The sequence below is a fragment of the Papio anubis genome, chromosome 4 (assembly GCF_008728515.1).
Source record: "Papio anubis isolate 15944 chromosome 4, Panubis1.0, whole genome shotgun sequence".
Classification (NCBI taxonomy): Eukaryota; Metazoa; Chordata; class Mammalia; order Primates; family Cercopithecidae; genus Papio; species Papio anubis.
This window is the reverse complement of record NC_044979.1, coordinates 111,781,920-111,806,227: the sequence shown is the minus strand read 5'-3', so window position 1 is coordinate 111,806,227 and position 24,308 is coordinate 111,781,920. Positions and strand designations below refer to the sequence as shown.

Here is a 24,308-nt window from a genome sequence, read left to right as displayed (position 1 = left end):
ATCCCAGCCCAGGTGACATAGTGAGATCTATCTCTACAAAAAATTAAAAATTAGTTGGGTGTAGTGGCATGCACCTGTAGTCCCCGCTACTTAGGAGGCTGAGGCTGAAGGATCACTTGAGCCCAAGAGGTCAGTGCTGCAGTGAACCTTGGTCACACCACTGCACTCCAGCCTGGGTGACTGAGTGAGACCCTGTCTCCCCCAACCAAAAAACTTTTTCCTGCCGTGATTCTCTTGATAACAAAATAAGGGGGAATGGATTTGATATATGGATGAACTTTGCCCACTCACGCCTTGGTTTCGTGGATTTTATGCTTTAAAAAATTAATTTTAAAAAATACCTGTTTTGGTTTTACATTTTTGCCTTAATTGATTTAGTTTGCCCCATATGTTTTCTTTACAGTAAAAAAATTATATTCCACTAAAACCATTTGTAGCTGCTAAATATGAGAGGATCAGAATAGTTATCAAGTTATCAGTAGTTGCCAAATAGCTTATTTGGAAAAAATGAAAACTTTTTCCAAATCAGAAGGGACTACTTTTAGTGCCTAGCAGTGGAATAAGATGAGATTACTTGATGCATGTTGTATCACTTATTTTGGGGTCCCTTAGGTGTGTAATGATTTTTGTGGGTCACTTATGTAGATACATAGACAAGTAAGCCTGTAATTACCTCTTGTCAGAGCATTCCAGAGCACTCATCTCTTCAGATCCTTTAAGGACACATCCGTTTGCAAGGCGTTCTGAAGCGAACCTAAAGCATCATCCAAGTCATACATCAGCAAAAGCCACTACCTTTGAATAGGACAACAGTACGACCTTGAGTAGGGCATTTGCTTAGAGTTTTGTTTGTTTTTCCTAGTAGCAGCAATTAACTTATGTTTTTCTATCTACAATCTATTTGGATTCTTCTGTGACAGAGGGTGAGCATATGTCAGCTCTAGTTATTCAGTCCTGAGTCTTGGACTAGAAAGAAGGTGATTGTTTCATACAGAGGTAAAACCTCTACAGCCTTAGTCTGCTTACCACCAAGGACTACCTTTGTGTGTTTCATTGGAACACAAGATTCTGTTGGTTTCCACTGGGAAGCTCATTACCACACGGGAAGTAAAAGAAATGTGTTACATCTTCTTCAGGGGTTCTGTTGTTTGGCTTTGCAGCATAGAGAGCTTACATTTCAGATTCATCATAACCACATTTCAATTAGCGATTGTTGAAAAAAAAAGTTGCGTTATTATGCAAATCAGTTATTTAAAATCTGCAAATAAAGAATTAAAATAAGAGAGAATCCTTGGAAGGTCAGCCCGCATTACTTTCCCTATTTGATGAGAATGTGTTTAGTCAGGCAGTGGCGGTTTTTATCTAAATAAAGGATGAAGCTACCCTTTTACTTTGTAAAAACTAATTAAAGGAATTTTAATTTGCCTGAGTATATGGTAAATTGATTGTCATTAAGTAGGAATTTAGATGTCCTATCATTCATCACATAAAAACAAACCTCCTTTTTCTTTGTCAGAATTTCTTATTAGAATAGAGAAACAAAACAATTAACAGGCAGATCGGAGATATCTGTGTTAGAACAATAAGAATGCTCTGGCTTATATTTAAGAAGGAAGTGGTGTGATCAGTGAAGAACTGGGCTACTTCTCTTTTGGCTGTTTTGAAAATGCTTACCTTGTATTTTAGCAACTCCCCTCAACAGAGTATCCCAAATCACTGTCCCCAAATACTGACGTTCTCTTCCTTTGCTTGTTGATTAAGGAGTTGGGAAGAGCATATTAAAGGCCTGGAAAGTTCTTAAGGCGCTATATTCTTTTCCTCTAAAGTAATTGAAGTAGCATTTGTTAATAGCTATTTATTTAGAATATAAGAAGATTGCCCAGAAATTTCGACCATAGGATATTTTTTTCCAACAAGGAAGTGAAACATTAATCCTAAATTCCTACAGTGGATGTCCACCTGCAGTGGTAGATCGAAACCTGGAATCTATCTGGTCACTCTGATCCCTTGCTACGGATATTTAGTACTTCTTAATAAACACAGCCCTCAATAAACTGGGTTCAGGTGAGCACCTGACTTTTAAATAGTGGGCATATCTAGGTTTCAGCAAGATGTCAGACAGAGTGTTTATATGTAGCTTGTTAGGATAAGCTAGTCTGTTTGTTTATGGTCCCAATTCTACCTCTCAGGGTTGGAGTGACCTTAGAAGATGAGAACAAATACTCCCTATAAGGAACATTCTAGAGATGAGGGTCCCTGAAGACTATTATTTATATTGGTGGAAATAGACTTAAATAAGAGCCAGTCTTGGAGGGAAAAACAGAGAGAGGAAAGGTTCCAGCCAGGCTGTGAACAAGCCAAATGGTTTCATGGAAAGGGTGAAAAGGTCTTGAGAGGCCCCTCACCCTCTTTGGAGGATGCGAGGGAGATCTAAGGCTCCTGGGATTTCAAAGCATCAAATGGGCTTCTTCCTTTTGCATCACAATTAATGATCTAAAGCATTAGAGATTTTCTAGGGATATATCCACTCTAACAGGATGTCTAGCATGTGCTGTCACTTCTAACTTTGCCAGTGATCACTGAGTACCATTGAGAAGGGCAGTTATTGTCCAGGATTATATGGAAGTTGACAACAAATCTGATTTGTCCTTGGAGTTACTTGGAAGTGACACGTATTTCCTCACTGAAAAACTTCCATGATGAAATTAGCCTTTCATGGTGAGTAAATGTGAAGGAGTTGTGTTTAATAAGGCAGATGCCATTATAAAAGTAAGATGCTGATTTAAATGCCTGAAAGTATTCACAGGCCGGGCGCATTGGCTCACCCCTGTAATCCCAGCACTTTGGGAGGCCGAGACGGGTGGATCACGAGGTCAAGAGATTGAGACCTCATGATCCGCCCGTCTTTCACCATGGCCAACATGGTGAAACCCCGTCTCTACTAAAAATAAAACCCTATAGTCCCAGCTACCCGGGAGGGTAAGGCAGAAGAATCAGTTGAACTCGGGAGGCAGAGTTGCAGTGAGCCAAGATTGTGCCACTGCACTCCAGTCTGGCAACAGAGTGAGACTCAGTCTCAAAAAAAAAAAAAAAAAAGTACATCGTTTGGATTGCTATTTTGTACTAACATGCTGTGAATCAGGCTGGTGATGAAACTACTGTAAATGAAGGAACTCATTTTAGATGTGCCTGAAAGAAAAATTTGAGTAGGTACCACATTTATCATTCAAGTTGGTTTTTAAGTTTTATACGTGGATGGCACTAACTTACTAAATTTCAGTTTGTGGATTTTTTTCCATTATTTATGTAGTATTGGCAATAAAGTCTTTCATATTCATCTATCCCATTTTATTAAATTATCTCTAAGCATGTTGGATTGTTATCTTGTATCAAGAACCATCTCTATTGAATAAAATATTCCCAAAGAATTTTCTGGAGACCAAGAGCCTGGACATTGTTTTTTTCTTTTAATAAAGAAAGATTTCCTACTACTTCAGTTTTTCTTGGTACCGCAAAATTGCCATGTTCCTATAAACTGATGTACTCATTCTATGAGGTCTTAGAAACCTTTCATTTTACTTAAAACGAATCATGTTTTGTTGCCTCCTACCTGGTAAGATTATGTTCTCATTCTTTCATTAAACTTTAGTTTGGTGACTCTGTAATGTAAATGTGACCTTCAAAAAGGCAGAATGGACCTGTGGGCCACATTCATCTCTGTGTCTTGAAACTCACATCTCGAATGTCTACCAAATTTGAATGCAAATTGGCATTTAATTTTGAACTCTTTAGGAAGAAGCCATTGCATTAAGTTGGTGTGCATTTAAGTTTGAGTTACTCACCTCCAGATTTGGACTCCAGATTAAGACTCCATCAGTGGAATCTTCTTGAAGGTTAAAAATTCTAATGAATGTATCACTCTTTATTGGATCTGACTGGAGAAGCAAGGTCCAGAGAAGAACTGAAATGCCCTATAGGATGATTGTACCTCATGATCATGCTTGCAAGTGTTTCTCCTCCGCCTTGGAAAATCTGCAGACAAGCAACATCCCCAGCTTTTAAATGTTTCTTGGGATTTATCCTCTTAGATTATGGGGAATGTAAGGCAGAGGTCCTCAATCTCAGCGATATTTGGGCCAGATAATTCTTCATTGTGGCGAGAGTGACCCTGAACATTATAGGATGTTCTGCAGCATCCCTAGACTCAACCCTCTGGGTTCCAGTAGCACCTGCTGAGCCCTGAAAACCAGAATGTCTTCTGATGTTGTCAGGTGTCCCTTGGGGGGGCAAAATTGCTCTCAACTGAGAAGCACTGATTCAGGGTAATTATGTAGAAGTTGTTTTAGTAATGCTTTAAGTATACCATAGAGCAGGTAACTCTAGAAATCACTGGGCGCTGAGGGCATAACTGAGCTGAATTTTTTATCTTAGGATACTTTAATTCATTTTCTTTCTTTGGCTCATGACTTAAAATGGTGTGTGTTGGGGTGGGAAGGGTGGTATGTTGCAACTGTGGGAACCACTGTGTTTGTCGCTTGTGGTGAATTAATGATGGGAATATCTAAGCAGCCGTCAGATTCATAAATCACTAGAAATGAAAGGGATAACACATAAAAGTCTCTCCCTTTTGTTTAGCAATTTATCATTTTCCCTGCACATTAATAAACAGAGCTCCCCCGAGGTAAGCCCCTGGAAGATAAATATTTCTCCCTAATTTCCTCAATTGTAGCTAGTAGATCACATGGGGGAGGAGAGGTGCTTGTCACCACAAGTTGCCAGCTTCTTATCCTTCACTTCTTCCACATAGGAGAGTAGCAATAAATAACCGGTATAGAGTCCAACTGCAGCTAATTAGGTTCTTTTTTGTTTATATAACAGGCACCAGATTCCCCAGCCCCAGGCTGTCAGCCAGGCCGAGCCGAAAACGTACACTGTCCATATCACCACTGTCCGATCATAGCTTTGACCTTCAGACCATGATAAGGACGTCTCCCAACTCTTTGGTCACGATTCTCAATAATTCCCGTAGCAGCTCTTCAGCAAGTGGCTCTTATGGCCACTTATCTGCTAGTGCAATCAGGTATGTATTTTCCTGAATCCATTATGTGTTTTTTAAATGTAATGTCAGCACTTGTTTGCACCTGTAGGGATGCATTTTCAGTACCGACTGCCTATGAGGATGACGCTGTGCCTATACCAAGAGGCAGGTCAGATATCACAATGAATTGCAAAAACAGTTATTGGGCCCCAGATTATTTTGTACTTGCAGACAGTAGTCAATAGCCCCTATATAGAAAGAGCAGTTATTGAGTTATGATGAAATCCACCTCGTAGAGACAGTGAGTGTGGCCAATTTTTTATCCAGCTTTTTCCTTGTAGTAATGTTCTCTAGAGGAAAACTGACTTCAAACCTGGTTGTATGAGACACGTACAGAACATGAACAGAAATAGAAAGACCAGTCATGGCAGAAGTCTTGTCCTACAACTCTTAAGAGAAAGGAGTCCATTGGGAGGGAGAGAGAAACAGAAGGGCTTTTCGTCTGATGGAAAATAAGTGCAGATGACATTGGAAGGCAAAGTTATCAGAGGAAATCTGGCAAAAGAATATTTCTTTGTTAAGTATTTTTACTTAAATACTTTCTGTTTTAAGTATTTTTCTGTTAAGTGTTTTTAGCTTAATCTGAAAGATCCTTATTTTGACCATACACCTTTGTTAACCGTGGATAATTCCTTGCTTAACAGAAAGTGTTTTGACACTTCCTTCCATGAAGCACCTCATGTCTGTTCTTGCATGTGAAGGTGCAAGCACAGACTTTTGTAAACATGATTAACATAAAATATTTCTTACTGCTAATGATCAACTTGGACTGATGTCAATAAGTAGTAAGCCAACGTGTGAATTTTAGGTGAATTAGCTGATCATTTATTGTTTGAACTAAGCCAGCTCACAAATGGTTGAGACATAGAATTAGTCTCATAATTATTAGACTATTAATGCTATAATAGACATAGAATTAATTAATTTAGCAATCCTGGTTATAAACTTTAGCTCTCATTTCTGCTAAATTTTTTGCCAATAATTTAAGAATTCAGTTACTAGCCATCTTTTTGAATTGTAGTTTTGTTAATCGCGAATAATTCCTTGCTTGAAAAATACATACTAACGGATGTTTTCACCAGCCTTGGTTTTAATAAGTGAGATTTTGTTTGTTTCTATGAATGAGCAGTAGCATTAGTTGTTCATTGATGGGTCTTCCATGGTAGATATACAATTAGGGAAACTTCATCAGTTCAGAAAAAAAAGTGTTTGCAGTAGCAAAATACCCACATTTAGTAAAAATAATCAATACTGTTGTCTTTCCCTAATGTTCTCCATTACAGTTTTAATTCTTGTTCAATTATCAGCAATGTTCTTCAGTAGGCAAGTTAATATTTAAATGTGGTAGATCCTAATTTTAATATGATGTCATTTTCTGCTGTTTTTCTCTGTTCTTTTCATATGGTCACTAAAGTGCGGAAATGTGGAGAGCTGCAAGCAACTGTGATAGCAGCCAGTGCACAGGGAGGGGTCCTGGCACACTTTCCAGATTAGCCACTGTAGTCACAAATATAGGCTTTAGAGTTGGATATGTCTATGGTCAGATTCCAGCTTTGCCACCAACCAGCTATACAAACCTAACTTATCTCTCCGCTTTTTGAAGTTTAGTCTTCACATCTGTAAACTACAGATAAGACACCCACTATATAGGAAGAAGGCACATTTTACTAAAGCTGGTGTGAATCTGCAATGGCAGGATGAGATTCCTACCTGGGGTGAAGTTTCTGGAGGAGCTGAGCTGGGATAGTTCATCCAGGAGAGGAGCCATCACAGACCTGTCTGTGCTACGCTGCTCTCCATCCCAGTCTGGCCCCGAGGAAGCACGCCAGTCTCAGAACCCTGGCCTGGCTGTTCCTGCACTCCTGGTAAATATTCATGGGTCATAGACTGACATGGACTGGAGGTCACTTTACTGTAATTGTGCAAATGGCCTGACTAAAGTCATAGCATCCAAGTAGCAGAAATGTGGCACATGGTGATAGTCAGAAAGATAACACACAAAATCACTTCATGAACGTTCATTTCTCTTGTTTCTCTTTAATTTTTCTTTCCTCTTGCTCTCTGCCCAGCTCTCTTGACTTTTTGCAGCATCTAAAGGACACAGATTAGAATATGGTAAAGAAATGGTCATGATGCTATCTTTATTTATTCCTACCCCAGCCTTCTTAGTCCTTATGGTCTCCTGGTCTCCTCATCTTCACCTAGTTAAGCTAGTTAGGGTCAGTACTTAACAGACTGTCAATCTGCTGACTTGAAATCATCATTGCCCATTTTGTCTCCAAGGAGCTATACCACACCTCCTTATATCATTAGAGACGGAAGAAGAGATTCACTTAAAGACCAGTCCAGTCCTCGGAGGCTGTGACAGTTGGGTGACCTGGGCCCGTTGTGTCCTCATTTTCTTTCTTGCCTTTGAGACTTTCGATTGCATCTTTTCTCTCTCAGTGCAATCTCTCCCTCTTTAGTACACATTTGCTGTATTTTAGGACTATATGTCTATTCTCACACAGAGCAGGTAATGCAGATAACCCAAGATGGGATTGGTTTCCCATATAATGATGATAATAATTGTCATAATTGGCACCACTTGCCAGTTCTTTAGCTGGAGGAGTGCTAGTGCCTTGCTTACTCCTGCTCTAAGTTTCATTCTCTGAGATCTAAAAACTAACTTCAGGAATAATCAGTTAGTGGTAGCACCAGAGGATCTGAGAAAGGAAAGAAGCAAGGAGACATCTAGAAAAGGTAACTAACCTTCTTAACAGTGAAAGGTACAGGAGACAAAGTGGACTTCAGGTGCGTTTGGCCTCTGAGACATGCTGACTAACAGGGCAGGTGCAAGGCTCGGGCTCACTCACCGTTCTCACATCACAGCTATTTGGCAAAGCAAGTGGTGTTATTCTTTTTTGTTTCGTTTTGTTTTTGTTTTTTTGAGACAGAGTTTCACTCTTTTGCCCAGGCTGGAGTGAAGTGGCACAATCTCGGCTCACTGTAACTTCTGCCTACCAGGGTCAAGTGACTCTCCTGCCTCAGTCTCCCGAGTAGCTCAGATTATAGCGGCCCACCACTGTGCCCAGCTAATTTTTGTATTTTTAGTAGAGACGGGGTTTCACCATGTTGGCCAGCCTGGTCTCGAACTCCTGAACTCAGGCAATCCACCCGCCTCGACCTCCCAAAGTGTTAGGATATCAAGCATGAGCCACCATACCTGGCCTTATTCTTGTTGTACACATAAGCCCGGTGGGTCTTTGCAAGATGAAGTTAGCAAAGTTCCGTGCCTAGTGGGCATCAGCACTAGCACTCCAGTTTCCTGCTTGTTAATTTACTCTAAATACACTTGACTTTCACACTTACATGTTTTCTAATACCTAACTTGCTGTTGGTATTGGCAGTGCATCAGTAATGATGTTTACATTTCTAAACATGTCATTAAATGTTTAAAGATACTCAGTTTCTAAGAAATGCCATAGCTGTCTCCTTCACATCTGTGCCCTAGTGCAAATGCAGTTAAAGATGCCTGTAATAGCATTTACCACTATTTGACATTTCTATATTTTCTTTTTCCTTTAGTAGTTTGCTATCCATTTCTCTTCAATAGAACACAAGCACCAAAAAGCCAACCACTGTGTACCTCTTGTTCCCACCCCTGTGACACCTGCGTTCTCTCATATTGACGCCATTCAGTAAACGGTTCTTGAGTAAATAAATAAAGGAGCTCTCTCATGAGTAATTAGAATTTTCATCATTCCCTTATTAAAGTAAGTTTTCTACATGGTAGTTGAATAATTCTGGTTTTCTGAAAGTTGCAATCTGTATGAGTGTTATATTATTACGTGGCCATAGATTGATAGATACAGAGACAGAGGGGTGAATAGAAAATAAAGGATTAAAAAAGCAAATGTCTATTTTAAGTTTATATATTTACTTAATAATCCAGACTACTATAAAAATACCATATAAAACCAGTATTTATTCAAAAAAGCCCATTGGCATATTATAACAGTACTTGATTATGTCAGATTTTTAAAAATGCATTGTCTAGACGTACCTGACAAGTCTTTTAAAATCTCATAATTAAAATAACTTTCAAAAATAATTCTATGCACGTTGGAAAGTATGTTATAAAATATTGCATGTTTCAAGAAGTTGTAGCTTCTCCATCACCTGGAAGACTCCCCATCTAAAACTAGTTAATTCATATTTATCAAATACAGCCAGTAACCCCCACTCTACATAGTTAAGGCTAAGGTTGTAAATAGCCAGTGAATCACAGTAGGTTAAAATAGTTTACCTTCGCTAAAACCTTCTCCCTAGGGAATTGAGCCACCCTTGGAAGAGAAGGTGTTTAAAATGACACCCTTCTTCTGTAGTCTTCCAGCAAATGTAAATGGGATGAAGAAATGAGTACTCCACTCATTTCTAACCCACTGGGTATCACTTTCTCACTTTCTATTTAATGACTATAATGAAAGTGGTTTTATATTCTTAGTGGTTTTAAGTCTGGTGTGACCAGGAAAGAGATCTCAGTGAAAATGACATTCCCATGTTGCACATCACCTCTCTGAGTGCCAAGATCTCCAGCTTCACAAAACAGTGCAGTGTTTTTCTGCTGCCAGCACTGATGAGCTCAGCCTGATGACAAGAGGGCAAGTTGTGCCTTCTGTTTCGTGGATCATCAGCCCTCTCTGACACTAGGACCCTGGAGTAAGGGTGCATCTGGCAGGTCCACTGATGCTGCCTGAGGCAGGCTGGAAGTCAGCTCGGCCTCCATAGCTCCTTGGCTCTGTGCTTAGTAAACACCTTGCTTATGTCAGAGAAATAACACAAATGAATTGAGAAACATACTGAAGAACAGATAAATACAGTGCCATATTGCCGACGTCTTTAAAATTATCATTCCATCTTCTAAAAATTTGGAGATGACATTCCCTTCCCCCATTTTCAGTAAAGTAATTAATACCACCTTAAAAAGATAGCTCTCATTTACTTCCTTAAAAGTAATTAATATTATCTGATGTGGTAGTTAGTTTTACATAGTATTTCATTTAATCAGTTATTAATTCCACAAATATTTAGCTGAGCTTAACTCTCTGCTAGTCGCTGTACTGGGGGAATGGGGGCTACACAAATGCCTGAGAGAGACACGACCCCCACTTTCATGGAAGTTACGGAAGGGAAAAGCCTCTAAGCATATGAATAAACGAATAATTGAGCAAAGGAACTTGTAAGGTAACAAATGAATGAACAAAGGAGCAAAGGAGATTGTAAGCGTTCTGGTCAATGCTGTAAAGGAAATGACCCAGATGTTAAGAAACAGTAGCACCAAGGGCCTAATTCAGGGGATTGGCCAGTGACTTATAGGATGATGACAACACACCCTGGAAAGCTTTCTACAACTTTCTAAGAAGAAGGCCAAGCAGGTGAAGGCCCTGAGGTGGGAGGAGTAAGGCGCTGGGGGAACCGTCAGCAGATGACAGTAAAACACGGGGCGGGTTAGCCAAGGCACAAGGTTGGCGACACAGGCAGGGGCCAGGTTATACCACAGCATCTTGGACCACAGATCTAAGGACAATAGGAAGGGCCTAAGATCTAGGGCCTTAGATCTGGAAGACCAGAAATCTAAGGGCCTTCCCTGGAGGCCCCCCACAAGGCTGTTTAATTTTACAGGTGAGGAAACTGATGTTCATAGAGGTTAGCAGGCTGAATCAAAGGCACTCAGTTACTCACATGACAGAACCACGAATTCAACCTGGTGGGTCTAACTGAGTGTTCACCAGACACACTTCTTTCTCTCTTAGAAATCCTCAAATGAGAGACATGGTGAAAAGCATTGGCAGGAAATGCTATTTATAATAGAAATAATAATATCTGATGATGTTTTGAAGAAATGGATTATGCATATATTAACATATGATTTTTCTAACCATGTCTAACATACTTGATGAGCCAGATCTCATGTGAGAGTTTGTTACTGCTATTCACGTTCATTGAGGTCATGTCTATTTGGCTGCTTAATGGCAAGTGGCTTTTCAGCTTTTTAGATCACTTTCATAATGTAAAGCCTAATGTATTTTTCTCCAAAGCATTATTCAGAAAGCATATGCCTAAATGTAAATGTTGAGATGCTTAAGAGCATGTGGGTCTTTATTTGTGTACTCTTTACTTCTGAGGCTGGGCTGGATTTCCAATAAACTTGCCCTGGAAACTTTTATAGATGGAAGTGGAAGCTTTATTTTTTTTCCCTCTCAAATAGAAGCACATGCATGCATGTGTGTCCCTACACATATACAAGTAATGATAGCTGTTGGCCCATTCTCTGCAAAACTGGAAAAAAAAATGGTTCTTTGAATGGCAACTATTGTGCAGCGAATTCTACGACTGTAACCAAAGTGAGGTACCTCTTAGTGCAACAGTCACAAAGTAGCCAGGAATTTTGGCTTGGCTTTGAATGTGTCTCTCCCTTCTATTTTCTTAAAGTAAGTTTCTCACATTCTGGTACCATGTTATCTCAGTGGTTCTTGTTGCCTGACTTTACTTCCAATCTTGATTTCATGAGCAAACGAGTTAGGAGAGGTGGGATACTCATTGGATTCTTCTTCAGACTGTAGAAAACTAGGTTTGTTGCAGCATGAATTTTCTTAATTCCAGTGCCCTGTCCTAAAGGAATACATCCTGATACTATCACATGAGTTTCTTTTAAGGATGTTGAAAAAATTCAACTTACGGAACTTACAGAAGGGAAAAACCTCTCAGTATGAATGAAATTTAACAACCAAGGCAATTGGAAGAAGTGTTTTGTAGGTGGCGGGTAGACAGAGTCGATTTTACATTTACAAGACATTTCTCAAGAATCCAGAGGTGCCACATATTCGTTACTCTTCACGTTGGACTGAGAGCTGGTACCTTTGTGATGGAGTGTGATTACCACTCACACCAGGGCTTGCCTGTGGCTTAGTTCTCTAATGCATCACCTACCTGCCCAGCTCTGTGCACGCCATGCTGGGTCATTGAGAGATTTCAGAGATGATCCTGGAAACCGAAGAGACTTCCCTTCTGCTCAGCTTCCCACATCCTTCTGTGCCTTTTCCCCACATACATCATGTGCTGGTGCAGAAACCCCGGCACTGCGACTATATGGGAGTGAGATATTCCATGGCAACTCTAGGAAAAAGCTGTTATTTTAGGGAAGGGTTAAGAATGTCCTGTGGATTGAAATCATCAAACAATAAAATAGTAGCTTTTACCTTTGAGTGTGTAGTGGCTGGATGATATGCCTCTTGACATTTTTCTTACTTTCCTCAATTGTTTTCTTTATTTTTATGTAGAAACAAATCTCTTGAATGTTGTAATCAGCTCTTACTTACTATTCCAATTTAAAGGGCTACAGCAAGCCATATTATGCTGCTTTATTTATAGTACCATTGTTAAGGAATCCAGTATATCCCCAGCACTCTGACCCCCGCCCCCCCGCCATATATAGAATTCCTGAAGCATTTAAAAAACATAGGCTTTTCTCATACACTATTTTAATTGGGTTTATCCATTTGATTTGAACATTAATGACTTTGAAGTGCCTATATGTATGGTAGGGTAAATAAATGTTTAATGGTTGATTTTCTGCAGCATGAACTTTTAGTGTTTCCATTTGATATATCATTTTGGAAATAAATATAAATTATATTAGCAGAATGAATTACAAGGGTTTCTGTACAAATGTTGACTTACATCACTTCCTTGGTGTGAAAAAAATAAATATTTATTGTGAAAGCCAAGCATGATTATGCATTTCCAGGTTTAATGTATTAATTATAAATTATATGTAACTTTCTGGTTACAAGTAATTATTTTTTCTTTGGAAATATAAATGGTATTTGTATAAAGTACTCAGTTAGAACTTGCTGAATTAATGAATGATATGCAGTGGGTAGACTTTAGGACATTTATTTTGGTTGCTTAACAGTTTTCCTTTTACCTGCACTCTGTTTTGTCCTGTTGGGTATAATTTTTGAGATTCCCAGAAAGGAGACTTCCTGTGCTGTTTACAGTAATGCTAAGAAACAAGGACTAGTTTGCAAAATTTGATCACGCTTTTTAAGAGTATTGACAACACTTTGTATATCTGATTTCTGATGTATATTTACATCAGAACTTTCTTAAAGATTCAGACTTTGAGAATTTTATTTTGAAGTCTTTGTGAAAAAGAAAAAATGGTTCCCAGTCAGACAACAGTTTGTTAATCACCTTTAACTGAGCTCAGAGCTGAATATGAAGATGAAACTGACTGAGAAGTTATCCTTATTTAGACCCTGCATCCAGTGGAATGCCCTTTCAAACTAACAACCCAGTGACCATACATCAGCTCTGATTAGTAAACTATATAACATCCACATTTTTCTCCTTGTCTGCTCTTTAGTAAAATAAAGGGCAAATTAATTTTTAAATTAACTTATTCTGGCTTTATAATTGTTGCCCTAGAATAGTGTTTCTGAGAGTGTATTGTGAGGAACACTGGTCTCTGGAAGCTCCTCCACATCCTGCTGCCAGCAGTATCTGGGGTGGACATTAGGAATGCACAGAGAAGCAGGCCTGGGCTGTATTCCTAAGAGTTTGATGACCTTGGTACTTCTTTCTCTTTCCCTCCATTACACTTACTCACCTGAGGAGGCCTCTGACTGTGTTAGCACGTTGCTTGGGAAGATCTGGGCCATCTAACACTTTCTTTCTACTGATCTTATTGACTAAATATAGATTAACAGTTACAAGTCACAGTTTTATAAATGTTTGTTGTTATTGTCTTAAATTACCCCCATCTTTCATGTAGTTATTTAGAAACAAAAGCTATAAAAGTAATTTTTAAAAATAATAACAGATTAATTGTTGAATGCAGAGAATTCAGAATCAGAACATAAAATTAATCTCCTCCGGTGACTCCTTGGAAAGAGTGGGGTGAACGGAGACGTGGAGGCCATGAGGATGGGAAGCACAGGTACCAAGGTTTAGACTGTAGATTATGTCCTGCTTTAGAGAAGGTATAAGAGATTATTAACAATTTCAACTATAGACCGGACGCGGTGGCTCACACCTATAATTCCAGCACTTTGAGAGGCCAAGGCAGGTGGATCTCTTGAGGTCAGGAGTTCGAGACCAGCCTGGCCAACATGGTGAAACCCCGTCTCTGCTAAAAATACAAAAATTAGCCAGGCGTGGTGGTGCATGCCTATAATCCCAGCTACTTGGCAGGCTAAGGCAGGAGAATCGCTTGAACCTGGGAGGCGGAGGTTGCAGTGAGCCAAGATCACGCCACTGCATTTCAGCCTGGGTGGCAGAACGAGTCTCCATCTAAAAAAAAAAATATTTTTCAACAATAGTAATACTTTCTATTTGTGAGAAATTGTGGAATGAATACATGAACTATTTAGGAAGGTTCTTACTCAGGGCCCCTAAAAGTAGAATTTACCTTTTGTTTCTAATTCTGATCTCTTTAATCAGCAAAGTCTGTCCTGTGCCATTGAAGTGCTACAGAAGGAAATGGATGTAGACTCTAGCTTCGTTTGTGTAATGCTGCTTTACAGACATGTTGTCAAATTGTAGTTTTCAGAGGAAAACATAGTTTTCTTTGAGGTGATTCTTCTGAGTGTGGTAGGCAGGATAACAGCCCCAAAGATGTCCACATCCTAATCCCCAGGTCCTGTGAATAGGTTCCCTTCCACGCCAGGACTTTCACAAGTGTGATTAAGCTAAGGATCTTGAGATGAGAAGATGATCCTCGATTGTGTGGGTGGCAGTGATGTAATCACAGGGGCCCTTGTGAGAGGGAGGCAGGAGAGGCAAGTTAGGGTCAGAGGAGGAGGAGGAGGAGGAGGCCTGAGTGATGTGAACCCCTGAGCTGAGGAATGTGGGCAGCCTCCAGGAAACGGAAGAGTCAGGGAGCCTAGACTGTCTGGAAGAATGCAACCCCACCGGCCTATTGCAGACTTCTGACTTCCAGAACTGTAAGATAATAAACCGTGTCTGTTGTTTTAAGCCACTCAGTTTGGGCTGTTCGTTGCAGCAGCAACAGGAAACTAATAGACACTGAAGAAGAGATTCAGTCACCTGTTGACTCAGTACTGCGCATCTGCTCTGCCAGCCACACTGCCCGGCCCAGCTGGACCTTGCCTCCTGGACGGAGAGACAGAAGGAGTTATAGAGAGTACTGCATGCTGCCATGAGAATAGAACTGGCACGCAGTAGAAAATGATGGGGCAAGGAGGTGCAGAGGGGGCTCGTTTTGATGGGGCATGAGTCTAAGAAGGCCCCTCTGAGGAGCTGGAACCTGAATGTTAAAAAGGAAGTGGCCATTCTGAGCTCTGGAAGCCAAGGGTTCCAGGCAGGGGACACTGTGAGTGCTGAACATGCAGAGGGGCTCGTGCTGTGACAGGAGGCAAAAGGATGCAGGACTCCCCTCCTCCACAGCCCTCCCCACTTTGATTTAAAGGAGGAGGCTGTGGTGGCTCAGGTTTTCTTATCCCCGCAGTGGGAAAACCTCAGGAGAATCTTTTCATACCTTGATCTTGCCCGAGAGGGTTGAGGGTGTGCATGGGACGCATCCTTTCTCGTGGGCATTTTGTCTGTGACTCTCGACATCCGTGTGCTGTGCCCAGTCATCGCCTGTCCTCAGCCCCAGCACTCTGATGGCAATGTTCTGAGAGCAGAGGAGCCTTGACTTCCAAATCTGTTAAGTGATACTGTGTCAGAGCTGAGAACTTTCTACTTTCGTCATCAAATTCTGAATTGGCTTTGTCATCTGGAGTGGAGCAGCCCTCTTGCGCACAGTCCCTGGCAGGAGCGACAGCAGAAGGCTGAGGGCCAACCCTTCTGGGTCCAGACAAGCTGTCCCATACCCTGCCTTGGCCCAGGTCTGTGCATGAGGAGGAGGAGAGTGTTTCTGTTGCTGGCTTCTTATGAGTAAGCCCTGAAGGCTCATGATCACCGTCCACTGTGTGTTCTCTCACAGCCCTTGCAGTCTAATCATTGATGTGGATTTTAGAGAACATTTATTCCCGTCACCTGGTTTTATCAGCAAAAAGGTGGGGGCCCTGAATGGGGACATGGCCAAAGTATGTCGAGAGCTTTCAGAACCCCTACCCCTGCTCCCTGAGGACAAGGAGGATCGTGGACCTAGGAAACTGCGGTGGGAATGCTGAGCCTTGTCTTTTGTAAGGACACCTCCTACATCTTTTTATTTTTTTATTTTTATTTATTGTTATTATTATTATTTTTGAGACAGAGTCTCGCTCTGTCACCCAGGCTGGAGTGCAGTGGTGCAATCTTGGCTCACCGCAATCTCCACCTCCCCAGTCCAAGCGATTCTCCTACCTCAGAGTCCTGTGCAGCTGGGATTACAGGTGTGTGCCATCACGCCCGGCTCGTTTTTGTATTTTTAGTAGAAACGAAGTTTCGCCATGTTGGTCAGGCTTGTCTCGAACTCCTGACCTCAAGTGAGCCACCCGCCTCGGCCTCCCAAAGTGCTGGGATTACAGGCGTGAGCCACCGCGCCCAGCCTCCTGCATCATTCGAAAAATGTACTTCCCTTATCCGTCTGTGAACGCCTGTGAGTTGCTTATGTATAAAATCAAGGGTGTATTTTGCTTTGTGAAATGTTTTTTGAATTGTCTCTATTTTTTAATTAAGTACTGACTTTTTAAACCCCCAAATGTCATGTCTCCCAGAATTAGAAGTGTAAATGATCTTCAGGGACCCTCTCCCAACTCTGCCAGATAGTCTAGTCTCCTAGAACCCTGGAAAGGTGTTTGGAGATACATACAAAGTCTGTGTGCCATGGTAATTATATGTGAAGTGGGTTATTTTGGTTTTTGTTTATTTAATGAATAGAGTAACGTAGTTACACTTAGTAATACTCATTCACCCAAAGGAAGGGGGGCTGTTAAATCATTGTGTTTTTTGATGAATGGCCTGTACACTGAAAAATAAATTGGACAAACTGGCATAGAGCTCAGTGAACATGAAATCAGCTATTAGAAGAAAGCTTGTGAACAAATTCTGAGGCAGATATGCATCTTTTGATTAATGCCCTATCAATCATCCACACAGCTACCTTAGCTAAAGTCTTGCCGTAATCATTCATGCTTGCTTTTGGAAACACTGGCAGCAACTATAACGCCGCAGAAACGGAATATTATTACTGATTTCTCCCTAACTTACTGGGAACAATGACTGTTTTCACCATGTTTCTGCTTTCCTTTATTAAAGAAATACAATGCAGAATGAAAGGAGAGTTCTTCAAAGCCTGGTGAAATTCTCCTAGGGTATTCTTAATGATATTCAGTCTTAAATGGGCAAGCTATTGTAATGTAAGGTTCTCTGTAGAAATAATAGTAATGTAATCCCATTGAAGCTGCCTGTTATGGATTGTAGTCAAATAGGCAAAATGTAGAGTCACGTTAATGAACAGAGTATATCTTTGGAATTATTACTTAAAGTTGTTGAAATGGTTTGAATTTTGCTATTGTAATTATTTTATTCTCCATTAATGCGCTTAACAGCCATAGTAATTAACCCACCAGATTGGAAATTTGCGTGAATTCTGACTTTGACATTACAAGAAACCCTGATTCTTTCTGGGTATTACACAGCAGGATAGGGAGAAATATATACATATATATAAAAATATTTTTTTACTGATTATTTTTTTAAAAAGAAATTTCCATGGATGCAATTATTAGTTTTTCATGCATTTTTAAGCCATTGGCAAATTCCTTAAGAACACTCTGTTCTTTTAAGAGGGTTTGATTCCAAAACCACGCTGGCACAAAGAATGATTTGGCATTGCCTGCTAGTCGAGAAATCTTTAGGTAATATCACTGCTTCCTCAGGACTTACTGTAGCCTGGGAAATAGTGTGGCATAATAAAGTAGTGACAGGCATTAGCATGCATAATGGGCTTTAATAGACATTAAATGCTGTTTAGCTAGAAGAGGGAGCAGTGCTCTCCCACTGGAATATTCCTCCATCGAAGCCCATTGATCACTGATTTCAGTGGGGAGAGGTTAATCCATCAGCTTCTGTAACCAGACGGCACTGATGGAAATTCTTTAGGTGGCATTCTGGATGAACCAAGCTTTCCATCTTTACAAACAAATGAGTGATATGACAAGCATGGTGTTCAAAACACATTTAACCAATTGATTTTCTTTCCTCTTGTAATAAGATCTGGAGACATATGAAAGCGTGCAGTGTGAGCTAAGATTAAAGGAATTGCTCCATACACAGGAACATATGGAACTAAGAGCCAATAAAAGTCCTATAAAGCATGTAGTCACCCATTCTCTTTTTTATATAAAGTTTGTTATTGCAATAAATAGTTATTATTGAGCTGATGCCTTTTATTTCCGTTTTTGCAGAATCTTGTTTCAGGTCTGCGTGTGTATGTGCACGCACATGCGTGTCTCATCTCAGTGCTCATCTTTCCCTTAGAAGTTTTCAAGATGCTTGGCAATAATCCTACCTTCTCATTTAAACAAATTTGATTTGGGATGGTAAAATTATAGATAGAAAGCTGCAGATCTTGTGTACTTGTCTGAGCTCGGCATTTAAGTGATGGTCGTCTTTTTTTATCTCCCACGCACAGCCCAGCCTTGAGCTTCACCTACTCTTCTGCGCCCGTCTCTCTCCACATGCATCAGCAGATCCTAAGCCGACAGCAGAGTTTAGGTTCAGCCTTTGGACACAGCCCTCCACTCATCCACCCTGCCCCAACTTTTCCAACACAGAGGCCTATTCCAGGGATCCCCACGGTTCTGAACCCCGTCCAGGTCAGCTCCGGCCCTTCCGAGTCCTCACAGGTGAGAGGGATAGGTCGATGCACCCGGCTGCGCTGGTCAGCCGAGGGTGGGGGCAGGCCACCATGTCAGCCGTTAAATCAACACGACACCTCTGTGTTCTCACAGCCTTTGTACTGGCATCCTGTCTTCTTAATACTGAGGTCTAGTCTTCAGTTTTGGTAGACGTGTTGTGTAAATGCTTCTCATCAAACAGTTTTTTCCCCCAGAGTCATTTTCCCATGGGAATAGCAGCAGGCTGCTTGATAGGGCTCCCCTGTGACCTGGTGCCATCTGTAACCTGCATCCCATGTTAATGCAGCGTGTGGATGCATTGCTCTCATTTGGTCTCATTTGCTCTCATTTGGTCACTGTTCACTCCCTCTGCTAGAACCACAGTTGCGACTTACCACCGGGTGGTACTTTAGAGTAAGACTAAAACTGTGCTTTGCCCTGTGTTAACTGTTGCCACTTTGATATTGTTTGGAGAAAAATCTGGATGCTCTGGTTAAAGAACTTCACAAACGGAACGGGTTGGTCTTCTACCCTCCTCACAACTTTGTTCTTTTGAAATACCCTGTTGGAGCTTGTTAAAGCTTAGGGCCTCAGCTCCATTCTTCTAGCTTTTAAAAGCCACAGGGAGTTTATACTCACGAGTTAAAAATGAAGAGCTGCCGCATTGACGTATTTTCTAGCTCTGAACATACTATCTGAACTCTACTACCCTGGGAATTGGAGCATTATCAGAGTTGTTGCTTTATTGCCAAATAAGCCCGCTTGTCCCGAGTTGCAGGTTTTAATTATGGTACTGCTCCTTGTTGATGAAAATCTTTTTGTCTCTGGCTCTGCAAATGTGACCAGCAGAACAAGCCCACGAGTGAGTCTGCAGTGAGCAGCACTGGTGACCCGATGCACAACAAGAGGTCCAAGATCAAACCCGATGAAGACCTCCCCAGCCCAGGGGCTCGGGGGCAGCAGGTAGGACACTCAGGGTGCACAGGCCAGTGTCCACTCCTCCCAAGATTGGTGTCTTTAAGCCAGCTCCCCCTTCCTTCCCAGTCCTGGTGTCTTTTCACAGCAGTTCCTTGTTTACTGCATTGTTGACCTTGGCCATACTCGACATGTACAAAAGGCTAGGTATAGAGTCACTAAATTGTTCTTCTAGCTCAGAAGCAAATGCAGTCCAGGAAGCCATGTGGGGCATAGCTTCTTGACAGGTTAGGCAGGTTAGGAGTATGGTCAGCTGTAGTTCATAGAGGAAATGGTTGCATTAATTTGTTGCTGGCCACAGGTGAGACCAGGCTTCAGTCCTCATCTGTGATCTTGAGCCTGAATTACTGAGCTCCTGGACCCAAGCCTGAGCTGTGGCAGATCTACTGATGGCTCCTATACCAATTGTGTTCTCATTTTTTCTTATTTTGCTACTTCCCACTTTCTAGGAGAGCCTGGCGAACCAGAAGGGATGAAAACACAACTAACCTAAGGCTAGTTAAATCCTGGCACTCAGCCCAAAACTCTGAAAGGAAAAGTGTAGGAATTTCAATCCGGACTCCGCCTCTAGTCACTTAAATTCTTTAGGCCTCAGTTTAAGGATGTATAGGTTATACCCATAATATCATCTCATAGGACTCTCAGCCTAACACAGGAAGGAGCTCCATGAATGCTAATTCCCCAACATAGAGATTGGACAAGAGTCCAGCTGTCCAGAGAATCTGGACTTTGTTGTCATCAGGCTGCTTCAGCCCAAACCTCAGACTACTTGCCCAAATTTCCTTTTCAGCAAGAACGTGGAGGCTGGAGTAAATTGGTGTCACTGGTTCTGAAATGGATCTTTCCTCTTGCATATTGCCAGACAGCAACTACCTTGCTGGTTACACTTCAATGCCTGCATACGGTTTTTATCATCTAGCCCTGGATTGGGACCTGAATCTACACAAGATGAATTCTTAAAATGACTTGGATTTGCATTGCTGTGAAGCTGCCGCAGGAAGGACTGTGCCCCTGAGCTTTGATGCTGTGGCCCCTGGGCCCTGGGTAGTGAGCATATCCTTAGAGATCAGAGGTTGAATCGAGAGGACATTATCCCTATAAAGTCCACAAAAGTATCTCACACAGTCTCCAACAGCAGGGAAAACAGAATTAGAAATGCTAGTAAACCATTTCCCTCAATTGCAAAATATAAGAAGAAACAAATTAACAGACCGAAAATAATTAAAACAACTAAACAAAATAGAAGTACCAATCTTTTGAGTAAAGATCTAATTTGATTTATTGTCTTATGAGCTTTGTTTTGTTTGTTTTTGGTTTTGTTTTTTGTTTGTTTGTTTGTTTTTTTAAGATGACATTTGGGTTTATTTTCAGCTCTGTAATCAGGGCAGCAAAGTTTGGCCTCAACTTTTAATCATCATTTTGACAGGCTGTTGCCTTGAATCACATGTTAAAACTCCCAGAGTGTATTTGGTAAATCTGAAAACGTGCACAGAAATGATTTTATTGTTTGACTTCTTCAATTCACAAAACCCTAGACCCAAATCTGAATCCAGTTTTTACTTTCTCTTCTTGTCTTCCCTCCCATTGTGTCTGATGCTTCCCCCTTCTCTGTTCCCTGCCCCCTACCCTCTTCTTTCAGGAACAGCCCGAAGGAACAACCCTTGTCAAGGAGGAAGGGGACAAAGATGAAAGCAAACAGGAGCCTGAAGTCATCTATGAGACAAACTGCCACTGGGAAGGCTGCACGAGGGAGTTCGACACCCAAGAGCAGCTTGTGCACGTAAGTGGATGGTATTCAGAAGCGGGGCTTTACAGCTCTCTGTGACCCTTTCCAGGGAGGTCGGCCTCTCTGACCCTGAGCTGAGTCAAGTTTCTTAGCGAGCGGCATTGCGAACTGGAGAGGGCTTTATGACTTTCTGAGAATAAAGAAAACTCGGAGCCACGGTGCTTGACCTGTTCAGTCAGCTAAAGCTGAGTGTAAAATTCAATAAAGTCTTCAATAGAGAGTGTAATGACTCTGATCCTGTAAGCCAGAAAACACTATTTTGAGTTAGCGACTTTGATGGTTATTGAGTAATAGTAAGCTGGACATGAATTATGATTAACCTTTTAACCAAGTTTGATTCCCCTTCCCAGGCCCGGTAACAATGGAAAAAACGTGGAGATGGGGAATTTCTTTTTTTCCTCTCCCAAACTCTCAAAGCCTAAGGAAGCTCCCATTATTTTAAGCCGCAGTTAGTACTCTAGATGAGCTAGGTAACATCATTTCTTGGTTTGAGGCCAGCCCTTGTGGGGTTAGTAGTTTCATGGAAAAAGTTGTATGTGTTTTTAAATGTATTTAGTGATGGATGTTTTGGAAACTGCAGCATGGTCAGATTGAGAACCACACCTCCTCTTCCAAACCAGGTTCAGAACTTTTTACACACTCTTCTGCATATCATTTCAAATAATGCAGTGTGCACAAAGCCTTCTCCCTACCCCATGCCTGATTTGTGATACTCCCTTCCCAGTGCTTCACTGTTCTTGGCACTTTCTTGAAGACCAGTGGAGTTTTCCCTGGCAAATGGGACCAGGAGCGGCTGACGTGGAAGAACATTTAGATGATCAAGAATAAAAAGATGCAGGTGCTACAACCCCTGGCAGAAGCACAGGGTCCTGTTGAGGCATTAAGTGTGGCAGTTTTTCAAGCTTTTAATGTGATGAGAAATTGGACAAAGTAGCATTTGTTGCGGTTCTCCTCCTCCTGCTCTCTCTCTTTTTCTGTCTCCACTTTCTCTTCCATGATCCATTCTTCTTTTTACAGTAACTGTATTTTTAGGCAATTCATGTTTTTTGATAACTAACATTTAGATTAAGCACTAAAATTTTGAGTCCCTCTTACATCCCACACGTTTCATAGGCAGTGTGATCTTTTAATGTGTGTCTCCTGCAACTCGGCACATCCTATATAATATATTCCACGCATTGCAGTTACATTATAGTGTTAAGCACACAGGGTGCCAGATTTTGAGCTCTGTTCTGTACAGAATGTTTTGAGGATTTTACATGCTGTCGCCAGGGTTCCTCTCCTCCATTGCTTTTTAAATCATGTCTCCTGGTAATTGTATACAAAGAATTATAGATTTCTGAGCACAGAAAAAAAAAAAGTCAAATGTTTTTAATTAAGGTATATTTCCAGAATTTTTCCATGAACTTAATTTGATTCTTTTTCTTTAATCTGATGCAAGTGTTCTTTTTAAGCCAAGCCTGACTTAATGGCCATTTATTCTTGCTGACTGTTTAATGGAAATCACAAAGACATTGGAATACCAAGGGGGAGAAAAGTTTGGCATTTTTGTTTTAGTATGGGGAAATACTCCCAAAGAGTAGCATATGCTATGTGTATCCTTAGTGATATAATGAATGATCAACAAACATGAAGAGAATTGTTTGTGCAAAACCTGCTATCATAGAAGAGGTATTGGCAGGATGTCTTGCTTTTTAAAATATCCTGAAGGTGACACAGTCTCATGGTGCTGTTTTGGAGGGGAAGTCATTGTAGTTTGCAAGGAATGTTGGATACTGGTTCAGTCATTACCAAATCAGGAATGAAATAAGAGCTTATTCTAAGTCTACATTTAAAATGAATTGTGCTCCTCATAAGAGGCAGGGTTTGAAGTAATATTTTTTGGAGTGCAGTAGTAGCTTAACCCTTTCACAGCCTAAATACAGTAATGTGAAAGCTTTTAAAAGATGGTGAAATTGCAGGTATTTGAATTTAATTTCGGTGGCCAGTGGTCTCAATGATGTTTTAATAGAGAGATCTGAGTAGTTTTAAAGGAAGGCTGCTTAAAACTACCAACTAAATGACCAGCATGTTGTCTGTTTTATCAAAATGGTCTTTAAAAAATATGAATGCGCACATATACAGTGGAATATTTTAATTCCAGATTAACCAGAAGAAATTCATGTCAGGATTAGAAGAAAATCCAATATATTACCTTTATGATATTAATTTTAGTCTGAGACAAATTATATGAGTAAATAAACTTAATTAAATGAATTAAGAATTTTAATTTACCACAACATAAATAAGAATACTAGTTTGTATCACTTATTTTCTGCCTTTTTACTTACTGTCTGAGGTGCAGGATCCCCAAGTTTGCATGTTTAAATTGATTCTACATTGCATGACATGCGTGTACTTTCTTACTCATGAGTATATCTGGCAGCAGTAGTGGTGGCCTGTTATAGAGTAGGTAGGTGCTTTGTATTATGTTGATTGAAGGAATAGCTACTTCAAGTCCACCTAATTACTTTGGTGGTAGAATAAATACCAGTTGCAAAAACTACTTTTTTACAGAGGGAAGCATTAACAGTTTCCATTCCTGTGACTTTCCTTGGAGAGAGGACATTTTGTGAAT

At 40.8% G+C, this 24,308-nt stretch overlaps 1 protein-coding gene across 4 annotated transcripts in view; it reads left to right on the top strand.

Moving 5' to 3' along the window:
* GLI3 (GLI family zinc finger 3) overlaps positions 1–24,308 on the top strand; it is a 278,558-nt gene that overhangs the window by 194,153 nt on the left and 60,097 nt on the right. For all 4 annotated transcript variants that reach the window (XR_002520954.2, XM_021935856.2, XM_009203061.4 and 1 more), the window contains 4 exons: positions 4,879–5,080; positions 18,726–18,939; positions 19,780–19,893; positions 21,545–21,685. Coding sequence is in view for 3 of the 4 variants with exons in the window: in XM_021935856.2 (XP_021791548.2) it covers positions 4,879–5,080; positions 18,726–18,939; positions 19,780–19,893; positions 21,545–21,685 (671 nt within the window). In the remaining variant the exon portion in view is untranslated. The remainder of the gene's footprint in view (positions 1–4,878; positions 5,081–18,725; positions 18,940–19,779; positions 19,894–21,544; positions 21,686–24,308) is intronic.